Below are 12,354 nucleotides of genomic sequence, written 5' to 3'. Positions count from 1 at the left end.
GGTTTTCAAATTTTCATCTAAAACATTAATTAAAAATTTCATTATTGTCCACATTTTGTAATTGCTTGGGTTTGGGATAGTTTTAATGTCATAGAAGAAAATCACTTCCCTCCAGGAGGGACATTAGTTAGTAGAACGTTTTCATTTTCCATTTAAAATGATGGGGTTTGGCAAGTTCCATTTCCTTCCTTTCCATTCTAAAATTTCTCCAGGTTTTATTTTCATTTTCTTAGGAAAACAGAAAAATAATCACAACGTATGCTAGAATATTGGTGTTTTGCTGTGAAAAAGAATGCCATTAAATGAATGTAGATTTATTAATTTTTTTGCCTGTCCGCCCACCTGGCCTCTGGGCTGGTAGTTCAACTCTACAGAAGAGTTTCATGGAGACTGGGAATTGATGTATGCTATAGGAATGTAAAAGAAGACACAGTAGGCTCAACTACATCTCCTATGCCTGGTCCCTAGCTCTGGTTGAGATGTTCTGGAGTATCCTTTCCAGCTTCCAGTTGTCCATGTTAGGCGGGCACCATAGTTCTTCAGTCACGTATGCCAGCCCTGTGTGGTGAGGGTTTGTGGGAACTGAGTCAAGGCTGACTTACAGATCCTATCCCATGAGTCTCTTGAACATTCAGGTGCCATTGGCCATTCGCAGCAGTCTCCATTTTTTCGAAACTTCACAGCCTCCTAGTAGCTCAGTTCTCCCCAAGTGTGTTTTCAGGCATCCTCAGATGCATGAAGTTCATGTTGCTCAACCTCAGCAGCCCATGGGGGATTATGGGTAGAGCACCAGAGAGGGCCTAATTCTGATGCTGTAGGATGGAGTAAGGTCTGCCCACTCATCACTTGTAAGTAGCTTCCCTGTGAGCCCTTCTGGCCTAGTACGAGGAGATGTGAGACAACACTTGCTGGGTTTTCCTTATAGCCTGACAGGACCTGTGAAGACTTCTCCAGCCACCTTCTTCATTTCCATATTTGAGCGTCACAATACCAAGGCTGTGTTCTGAGTGTGCATCTTTTTTAGATAGGCAGCTCTGCACATCTTGTCCCCTTCTTCATAGTGTGGCTGAGATTCATCTTCGAAGCATGAGATGTGGCACCATTTTAGAGGCAGAGAAAATGAGTGAGAAAGGCAAAGAGAGTGAGGTCAACCTCTGGAGATTTGAACAGATTATGAGAAAGGACTTGGAGGAGGTGTGACATCCTCCTGCTAGGTGATCCCATGCAAAGGGAGCAGTGTGGAAGAAAACATAGGGCATCTGCAAGTGAACATAAATCCCCTCTATTATAAGCAGATGGACATCTTTTGACTTAACTTCTGCACCAGGACTGGCTGCCACCTTGCATCTGTGTAAGGCAAAGGGAGCAAAGTCACTGCTATTGCTCAGTTCTCAATGTTCAGTGGGGACTTAAGTGCTCTCTGGGTCTTAATCTGGGTGATTAGACAAGTTACACTCTTGCTGTACAACATTAATAAATGCAGTCATTTTACCTGTGTGGGGGACCCCAGAAGGATGTCCGCTGAGGAAGTTCTCGGCCACGCTTGGAGCCAGCAAAAGGCCTCTCCAAGATGAACAGCAACACAGAGCTCCTACAGAGTTCAAGAATAACAGAATTTAGGAAGAAGCAAGTAGGTGTACACGCCTCTACATGCTGCTACTGATGTGTCAAGGACTTTTGACAGCCATACTGAGAAAGTAGGGACCTTGAAAAGTCAGTAGAGTGGTGCTATACAGCAAGGGCATCCAGAACTGAAGCCTTCTCTTTCTCTGAAAAAGCTATAAGCATATATTTCCTGCATATTTCTTCCTCATAAATTGGCTGAGGTGTCCATTCCAAGAGGGAGGGTACATGTAATTTATTAAGAAGGTGGCCAGATACTTATTTACAACGGCTCTGCTGAAGGAGCAGATAGATTGAGATAAGGGAAATGAAGAGCTCTCTAGGTGTGTTGGCAAAGAAAAATTCTCACTGAAGGTTGAATTAAACACTTCAGGGCATGCAAGACTTAAAGATAAGCCAAGAACTTTGGCTGTGGACATACAGAATAGTGTTTTCATGGCTCCTCCTGGGCTAATGGGAAGAAAAAGCTAATTGGTTTGAAAAGAACAGCTCTTTGACCCTTTCCCTTGGTTCAAACTTGAGCTGTACCTGTTCTGGGATGAGTGTTTTTGTAAACTTGAGTGCTTCACGAATTCTTCAGTGAAAAAGAAGAGGCTGGTGTCAATGCATCTAGGAAGTGTTGGTGCTTAAGAAATTTGATGATGATGCCTGGTTAGACCACAACAGACAACACTTGGCCCATTTCTCGACACCACAATTTCAAAATCACCCACATGCAGAAGACAGTTTAGAAGCAGATCGCAGGAGAGTGGAAAATGCAAGACAGGTTTAATCATTGGAAACAGTGAGAAAAATGAATGATGGGAGCTACTAGAGAGTTGAGTAACACTGAAATGAGATTCTGATCTTTATAGACTTTCCCAATGTCTTCTAAAGGTTTTGGTTGTTGGGTTGTTGTTGTTTTTTTGGGGGGAGGGTAGGGTTGGAAGGTTCATAAGGTTCATATCTCATGATCAATAAAAATGACAGGAAGCTGAAAGAACTTGGTTCTCCTCAAGATAAATTGACTTTAGAGAGAGGGAGAAAGTGTTTACACCTGGAAGCTGGAAGCAAAGTAGAGACCAAAAGAGGGTGCTCTGACAGATGTTATCACACTCCAGAGTCTGCAAGAGAGCTAGGAAGAGAACTGTGCTTAGCTATGTTTAACAGCAGAGGCACTGTTCATGGAGAGATGTTTTGAGATTCCACCCTGTATCTTCAGCTGAAAGTCAAGTGACTACACACTCCTCCATAAAATGCCAAATTTGCATTACGCTGTCTCAGTGCCTGATGACGCCTTGAGAACAAGACTCTTGCTGGAGATTGTCTTTTGCAGATTAAACTTCCCAGACTGTAACATAGATCAAAGCAAGGTGTGACTGTTTCCCTACTGTATTGAGAAGGGAGCAGTGTGAAAAGCAATTAAAAGTATTTCTACATGTTTGGTTGTTTTTTTTTTTTTTAATCTTAGATGATCTTCCCAGCAACGGAAACGAATAGTTGAGGGCACCAACCTATAAACTCCTCTTCCTATAACTGGTGTTTTCACTCTACCACTGTAGTAATCACCAAAAAACAGAGAGACAGGCATGAGTTTGGCTGTTCACATAAATTAAAGTTTATGAGACTGGAATCCTAAAGCTTCATCTAGATTCCTGTTGAAATAGCTCAAGAAAGTCCTCCTGGCTTCACAACCTGATGGATGGAGCCTACAGCAGGTTGATTCTATCTTGGTGGCTACTTTGTCTTTGGTGGGAACAGGATGGGGCACTTTTGAAAGGTTTAGGAAGGATGCTGGTGACTCTAGTTGATGTGGGAACAAGCTCTACAGATGTTTCCACCAAAGTTAACTTTACACACTGCAAGTAGCCATCCTGGACTCCTTGCATAGTGAGTGACTGAACTATTCTCTAAAGGATGAGTCAGAACAACTAAGTTAGTGCTGTTCTCTGGAGGCTTCAATGAAGACATATATTTCTACTCATTGTTTATAGAGATAAGGACCACCTAGAAGCCTAAAGTTAGCATCTGTGAATACCTCCTAGCTCCCAGTCCTTAGGGGGTTGAATGGGTTGAGATTTGGAGATGTGGCACCCTAAGACTCCGCATTCCCAACAAGGCCACAGGGGCAACACACTCAACAAGTCCTCTGAAGCCTGAAACAGTGTTTTAGAAGGTGTCTTCAGTCCAGAAACTGTGATCCAGTGTTTTGTATATAACTTAACAATGAAACAAAAATGTAAACAGTGCAGTCAAAGTGAAAACACATTTTGGTTTGGCATGGGCTTCATTTCACGGATGCTTTTCTGCCACTAGTTGTTCCCTGAACTAATCTAAAGCTCAAGAAAACCCACATCAAGCCACTTAGATAGGGAAAACAAGTTAACTGGGTCCTTTCCTTGGTCTTCTCCTGGGTTCCTGCAGGCTCCTGCAGGAACTTGCCTCCTTCCTACAGCTGATCTCTTTGCATAGGCTTCAACACAGCAGTTAGCTTTCCTGGGTGGGACTTTTTCAAGGAACTTAGCCATCCCAATTATTAGGTATCATGGCATGATTCATCTGGAGACTTTTACAGTGCAGACATATCCCACTCAACCGGTCACCCAGGCTGTCTTGATAGTCTAGCCAATACAGTCAATGGAGGCAAGGCCATGATTCACCTCATCCCAAAGCAGACGTCTAAAATGGGGCAGATGAATTGTGCCCTAGAAGTGCCTGTTTCTCTCCACTGACTAATTACAAAAGCAGGCCGGGGTGAGTAGATCAACTGGAGATGTCCATGTTGCAGATATCAGAAGGTAGGTGAGATTAATAGGGAAAGCAAAAGCTGTGCACGCAAGCAGAGCAAAACAAGGAATTCATTCACCACTTCCCATCGGCAGGCAGGTGTTCAGCCATCTCCAGGAAAGCAGGGCTCCACCACGCGTAACAGTTACTTGGGAAGACAAACGCCATCACTCCCAATGTCGCCCCCCCCCCTTCCTTCTTCTTCCCCCGGCTTTATATGCTGAGCATGACGTCATATGGTCTGCAATATCCCTTTGGTCGGTTGGGATCAGCTGTGCCGGCTGTGTCCCCTCCCAGCTTCTTGTGCACCCCCAGCCTACTTGCTGGTGGGGTGGGGTGAGGAGCAGCAAAGGCCTTGACTCTGTGTAAGCACTGCTCAGCAATAACAAAAACATCCCTGTATCATCAACGCTGTTTTCAGCACAAATCCAAACCATAGCCCCATACCAGCTACTATGAAGAAACTTAACTCTACCCCAGCCAAAACCAGCATATTAATCTTCTCCTAAAAGTGCAACTGAAGTGGAAAGAGGCATCTAAATTTAGGAAATGAGCTGAAAATCTTTTGCTTTCCCAGGCACCGCCTACCTTGTCCACCTAAAGTTCATTTACTGGAAGGCACATTCTTGGCTGAGCTGATTATCTTGGTTCTAGACTCCTACCTACCGTCATTTGGGATCCAGAAATGGATGTCCCTGTGTCTCACTTGCCTGGAAAGGACTGATTCGTAAAGCCTAATCTATGCACAGTTAGCAAAGCCACTGAGATGTGGTACCTGACCATCTGAATGTCCATCTCCTTTTCACTTCTGTCCCCTCTTGACCAGGCACTCACCAGGAAGGGAGCTGCCTGGCTGCAAGGACCCTTCTCCCACAAAAAGGACAGACACTTTAAAACATTTTTTGTCCTAGCCTAGAGAAGTGCTAAAGTCAAGCTAATTTTCTGCTGAACTCCAACAATGATAGAATTTTTGTCCTTTTTTTAGTCAGAGCAAAAGAGAGTGAAGGCATATTCCCTGACTGCCCTGTTGATAATTCAAAGACACCAGGCTGTTCCCAAATGAAAACCACATAGTAAAAATGAATGTAAACAGAAATACATACTGCCCAGGCAGGTTTCTGTTTGTCATTCATTCTGCGCAGAAAAGTCAATCAAGAGAATTAATTAGAAGAAAAGGAAATTATACTCTAAAAATCCCTTCAGTTTTAGTAATCAAGGTTATTATTAGAAGCACCAGTAAAAACACTTTAAAAATCTATCTAATTAGCTACATATCTGCTGATCTCTCTGCATAGCTGACTTGTTTGTCTCTAAGGCTTCAACCAACATAATGGTTCATGGACACTCCTTTCAACAGACTTCCATGTGGCTGAGCACAGAATTTGCACTCAAGTTTTGTTGGTTTCTTGTGTTGTTCTTTTTTTTTATTTATTTATTTCTCTCTCCTCACTTTAACCAAAGCAATTCACAGGTTGATGGTCAAAGCAAGCTCACCATGTCCTTGTGACAGTACGGCAAAGCTGGCATTGTTTTGTGAAAATACAGCCCTACTTTTGAAAATTCCCAAATTGAAACTGGTGTGAAAGTAAAGAGAAAATGCGCTAAACGAATATCCAGAAGGACACTGGCAGCCATTTTAGTAATTTATTTTTAAAACACTTCAACCTGATTAGAAAGCCCCAGTATTAAGCTTTGCAAAGCACATGCTTGGATCAAGCAGGTGTGGAAATGCTTTGCTAAACAGTAGAAAATCTTTTCTAGACCATACTTTCAGGGATGTTACCAATATGCCAGGCATGGCTCCCAACTTGCATGCACCTATGCATGAATGTTTCCAGTAACATGAGTACCGTTGTTCACGCAGGAGAATAGCATTGATATTGGACCCATATTAAGCCATAGAAGACTTTTTCCCCAGGTTGTTTCTATTCTAACAGGACTACACTTCCATCCCCTTTCCTCTATAGCACAGGAAATTTAACTGCTTATGGTAGTGATTTTACGGAGCACTCCTGCAGCATTTAGCTCAGAGTTGGGGTTTTTAAATTCTCAAGGTCCAAACTGCTTGAGTCTTCAGGGTCAGTTTCAGTGCATGGAAGTTACCTGGTAAAGTTCAACTATATAGAGCACACTGTTGAATTGTGTGATGGTCATCAATTTTTGGTGTTCCCCTTCCAAAGACTTGGAGCACGGTGCCTTCTACTGTTGGTGTTGTTACTTTGTGTAGCTCTGAAAGTGCTTTTGACTGTCTAATCCCTGGGCTTCCTCAGCTGCCAAAATTTCCTACAAAACCTACCTGCTCTTGTATAGGTGTGCTTGCCTTTCAAAGAAAGAAATACAGGTTTGACTCTCTGGTTGCAAAGGAAACTAGCTGTATAAGCTGAGCATCTTTGGGAAGAAGCAGCACAATGATGGATTAAGGCTTTGAGAGGATGAAGAAAAGGGAAGGAAGATATTAAAGGTAGAGTTGTTTGCCTTGTTGGGCCTGTAGGGAACTTCAGGAGAGAGATGATGTTGTTTTGGAGAGGGATGACAGTGGAAAGGTGGAAAGGACGTTTTCTGGAGAGGGGAATGCAGAGGAACTGAAGATGTTGATTTTCTGTCCCCATTGTTGTCATCCAAGTACAAAGGTGAAAGCCAGCCTGACAGCATCTCTTTTTCCTTGGGTTTTTTTCCAGGTCCTTGGCAATTGGTCACCAGTATTCCTCGCTGGGGACTCAGCCCATCCTCTGCGGGAGCATCCCAGGACTGGTACCCAAGCAGCTACGCTTCTGTCGGAACTACGTGGAGATCATGCCCAGTGTAGCAGAAGGGGTAAAGATTGGGATCCAGGAATGCCAACACCAATTTCGAGGGAGGAGGTGGAATTGCACGACCGTCAATGACAGCTTAGCCATCTTTGGGCCCGTGCTAGATAAAGGTAAGTGTAGTGCTACGAGTTTGGCGACAGCAATATCCATAGTGGAGTAGAAGCAGAGATCATGAGAAACCTACTGTGAACTCATTTGCTTCTGATAAAGTGTCATGTAAAATGGGCTGCTGGAGACAGGACTCGAGCTTGATAAAGGAGACATGTGACACAGGCAGGGAAAATTTTGTTGGCCCAGGACCCCATCCAAGCAGTTCAAACCTGACCTAGAAGGTCTTTTGTAGAGATAAGAAGATAATTAAGCTTTCTCATAGGGATAGCAAGTTCACATGTGCCTCCCCAATGTAAGGAGGGTGGTTACCCACCACCTCCATTGTACAGCCAACATCCAGTCACAGGTAACCGCTATTTCTACCTCAAACCTCTACTGGGATTTTATAGGTGACCCAGAGAACTGAGAAGTGCCCCATTTGGCAGTGCACAGAGACTGGAGTCATCTCTGACCCTGCTTGGAGCAGGAGGTTGGACTAGAAACCTCCCAGGGTCCCTTTCAACATGAATTATCCTATGATCCTATGATCCTTGGAAGGAACACAAAGGATTATTGTGTTTTCAGTGGTCAAGCTGGACGTCTGACTCCTTTTCTGACCCCACGGCATTTCATGCCGCATTTTCAGCTCTCTCAATGATCGCAGAGGGGAAATGATGGGCTGTTGGGGATGGTTCCGAGGGGCTGGACTTCTCAGCTAACATCAGTTTTCATAGCGTAATGGGATACAATGAAGATCAAAGCCCTGAGGAAATCACCATCAATTAATGGTTCTGCTTTCATTGGTTACGAACGTGGCAAATTAAGACAGGGTGTTAATTCAGGCAACTAATTCTGACACAGCACCCATTGATATAAGTGGGAGCTCTTAGAAATTTTTTGCCCTAAGTTGTTGAATGCAGTGGGATTTAAGCACTTGGCTAAGTCTGAGTATCTGGTCTTTTCCCCTATAAGCAGGAGCTTATTTTAACCCGTAAGAACTGTTTTATCCTTCTTTGCCCTTGTAGTATGCCTTTTAAAGTCCAGCCTGCTCCTGCCGGTCTCAGTAAGTCTGGGTCAAGCTCTGCCTTCCCCTTTAGAACAAAGGGGTTCATCCAAGAGGCAGACTCACTTTGCATTTGTTTCCCGCCCAGATGGTAAGTCCAGGTGCCCTGTGCAGAGCTGTGCAGGAATATGGCTGCTTTCTCTTAGGAGAGCACCAGCAGAAGAGGCTTGGAAATCCTCTTTTCTTTCTTTCTTTCTTGATTTTGCAAAAGATTAACAGTTACAGGTTCCTGGCAGTCTGAGAGATGGAATTACTTTGTCTGGAATAGTGGAGTAGCACCGTTTGACCTCATATAAGAGATGAGGGAGCATCTGGGATAGTTTCAGGGAATCTCCTGAGTTGGTGTATGCAGCTGATCTACACCCACCCTGGGACATGTTCTTCCAATGCTTGCCATCTGGAGATCGGGGTTTCGTTTGTTTTTCCCCTGCTGCATTACTCAAAGAGACTTGAGCATTTCCTCTTGTGTGAATTTTGAAAAATAGGGCACCCAAGAGAGAGCAAAGCCTTGATTTGTACCGTGGCAGGGCCTCCACCAGCCAGAACAGGAGTTTTACGTGCTCCGGGCAGGAGAATGGGTAGTTTCAGCCGGTGGGGTTATCCCGTTAGAGCTGGGGAGCTGAGGCACCGTATTAATGCCGGTGTCACTATTCGGGTTTAGCGGTGAGAGTTCGTCCCAAAATAATTATGCCTGTAAGATCTGCAGTGTGGTGCACTTAAGCCCATATCAGCGTGTCATACCACAATGTTTTGCACGCAATTAAAGCACTCATTCTGGGTACAGCACTCCTGGGTGACTATAGCAGTTGAATTAGGCCAGCACAGCCAAACTAAATATTTTTCCCATACACACAAACCCAACATGACTTGCCCAAGATCATTCACTGGGCACGGGCAGTAAGTGAAGCAGATAACCCGATCTCTTTGCCTCGTCAGAAGGCTGGATGTCCTCAAGGGCACATGGAGCACCTCGTGCTCCCAGACGGTCTCGGATTAGACGCTCCACATCTCCTCTAGCAATTACACCCTGTGCACGAGGAAAGCGATCCTCACCTCCTTGATGACCGAAGGAACCCCAATCCCACAAGCTGCCAAACGCTCTTATCTCACAACAGTGTCGACATGAAGGGTCTGTCCCTGCTTGAGACCGCAGGCTTTTGGTAGCTGGGCTCAGGGAGGGAAAGAAGGCTGGGACGATTTCATAACTGAAGAATGTTGTTCCTTGAGGGAGAATCAAACCACCCTTCAGTTTTGCTTCACCTACAGCAGGAGGGGGGAGAAAAAAAACAGCTCAGTCGCATTCTTGTGCGGCAGATCCCCCAGGGTAGGAACATATTTGAGCTCCTACCCAGAAAGAGAGAAGGAGAAAAGGAGAGAAAGAAAGTAAGCAAGCAAAACTCTATCTTGCAGCTTGGATTTTAAGTCTCCCGAGATCTAACTGTAGCTTCTCGTTTGAGTCAATAAGGACCCCATCCTCCCTCAGCATAAACCAGTGTAGTCACTAAAGAACTCCCTTTTGCCTCACACGACTATCTGCAATTCTTTCATTGAAAAGGACCGATTTTAATGCCTTCAGGAAATACTTTCGAGGCCCAAATCTCACTGAGGCTGCCTCACTGTCTGGGCTGCCCTTGCTGCTTTGGTATCTCATTGCTAATTCAGGGCTAGGCCTGAGCTGTGATTCAGCAGTGCCAAACTGTCACCAGACTCTGGTCCTGTTAAAAGCCATATTCTGATATCTCGTCTAAAACTGGACTCTTTTTCCCCATCAGCTTGTTTATGGAAAGAAATCCCACATGTTTTAACTACAACTGTATTTATGTTTTTTTTTTTTTTTTTAACATTTCCATAGCCAGGCCTAATGAATTACATACTAAACAGCAATGGTATTCATGAGCTCAGCTACAAGGGAATGGTGATGTTCAGGGGATCCAGACCCCCTGCTATTTGGAGGCAATACTTGACAGGCTTGGCCCTATGTCCCTCTAGCTCTTCGTATGTCACTCAGGACACATGAAGAGCAGAAATCCCCCATCCCATCCAGCTATTTGATTACTCTGTTTTCCAGGTCCTTGGCTGTGGAATAAATGTTCCCTATTCAAAGGGAACAAAGTCACCTTCCTTGCTAAGCTGTGCTACCCGCATGGGGAAGGATACAGGCATTAGCAGGAGGTGAAATTGCTACGGGCTGTTGGAAGAGAGTTTTTCTCCTCCTTTGTGGTCTTGGGAGCGTACGAGCAGCTGCGCAGCTCCATGGAGAAACATGCAGATAGGTGCCACTGTTGGGTCTTTCTTGCAAAGCACTAGGAAATAGGTGTCTCGGGTACCCTAGACTATCGGGAATGCAAAGAACAGGATGCCTATATAGGAAAAGAAGTGAGCCTGATCTCTTTCCCTCTACCTAAACCTACCTATCATCTGTTTATCAGTCATATATAAGAGGCTACAGTTCATGTAATTTCTAGTCTCCCAGAATTTCAAATCTCAACTACTGGACAGCAGAAAGAACCCCTCACTTGAACTTTTCTAACAGAAAGAACCCCTCACTTGAACTTTTCTAACAGAAAGAACCCCTCACTTGAACTTTTCTAACAGAGTAATTTCTAAAGGAAAAAAAATGTTCTCTTTTGTTTCTTCACTTGTATTGTGTGAAGCAGTGGAGCAGAACATGGCCATAGCCACATGAGCTTAAGTGATCACCTTAGCCACAGCTCATGCCCAGCCACTTACCTGAGAGGTTTGGCAGTTCATAAGGCAGTTGCCGCATCTTTCAGTTTCCCAAGGACAAGGGAAGATTTTTGCATTGCCTTTAAAAATATACAGGATAAAACTTTGGAGGATGTAGTAGAGGGACATGCCGTCACTGACAACGGAAAGTGAACAGTGCAACCTAACAGGCATTTTCCATCTCAAACTTAAGTGCCGTATATTGGGAATTGTGTCCTTCACCCTAGTTTTAGCCTTTGTGGACTGAAGACACTGTTCATGTTTAAGTTGTGGTGTATTTTATAGTCTCTCAACGCCATACGAGCTCTCTTTGAAACTCCTCTGAGCAGAAATATGAACCAATCTCAAGACAAGTAATATAATAAATGCTTATCATGGCCCTGTCTCTTTAAAGGACCTCAGCACGTAATTAAGTCAAAATAAAAGTTTCCTCCCTCTCCTCCCCGCATTCAATAAAAGTAAATTACCTCAAACTATTTAAGCCCCCTGTTAGTTTAAATTTAAAAAGGGAGCCCTTGTCTATCTATTTCTTTCACTCACTCCCACCTCCTTCTGCTAAAGACGGGCTGGGGCTTTAAACCTGCCAGCTGGACTGAGAAATGGTTAATAGTTATTGTGGAGGAGCAGCTTTTAATGAACTATTGAAGAATGATACATTGATGGAGTAATGGGAGTTTAAGTCGCTCTGTAATGAAACAGGTTCTCAGCGCGGACCCATTGTGGTGTAAATACAGCACGTCTCTCCCACTGTTTGGTCAGGACTAAATAGCAGAGGCCAGAGGGGGGTCAGCTTATGGGGTCTCCGCTTTAGTTAATCAATCTGATTGGATTAGGGTCACTGCGATCCCTAATAATGTCAAAGGTTACGCCAAACTGGATTAAATGCTTTGTTGGGAAGGGCTCGGATTCTTTCAGCTTTCGCCGATGGGGCTTGTTTATTAGAGTTTAACACTCATGCAACCTTGGGAAGCCGCACCGTCCCTTTTTGTGCATCGGGGCGTTTGCTGGCGTGCAAGGGGGTTTGATCGAGCCGGGGCGGGTGTGTGCGCATCCTGTTGCTTTGTCAAGTGTCTGCGCCCGTCGAATGTGCCCTCCGAGGACATATATCAAATTCCCCACTGGACAAATGAGAGCCTAATGGGTGATGCGGAGGCTTGGAGGCATAAATTCATTCCGGAAATAATTGTTGGCTGTCGCCCCTGCTAGAAGGCAAATGACAAGAGCCACAAAAGCGGTGGAGTGACCCACTGTTCGTGCCCCACTGGGTTAACCCCG

General features: G+C 44.5%; 1 protein-coding gene across 1 annotated transcript in view; it reads left to right on the top strand.

Moving 5' to 3' along the window:
- The window catches only part of WNT3A (Wnt family member 3A), an 86,786-nt gene that overhangs the window by 42,620 nt on the left and 31,812 nt on the right, over window positions 1–12,354 (top strand). Inside the window, exon 2 of the mRNA XM_050891848.1 lies at window positions 7,068–7,309. Coding sequence (XP_050747805.1) covers window positions 7,068–7,309 — 242 coding nt within the window. The remainder of the gene's footprint in view (window positions 1–7,067; window positions 7,310–12,354) is intronic.

The sequence above is a fragment of the Gymnogyps californianus genome, chromosome 2 (assembly GCF_018139145.2).
Source record: "Gymnogyps californianus isolate 813 chromosome 2, ASM1813914v2, whole genome shotgun sequence".
In the NCBI taxonomy this organism is placed as follows: Eukaryota; Metazoa; Chordata; class Aves; order Accipitriformes; family Cathartidae; genus Gymnogyps; species Gymnogyps californianus.
The sequence above is the reverse complement of the archived record's forward strand: the minus strand, read 5'-3'. Positions and strand labels throughout refer to the sequence as shown.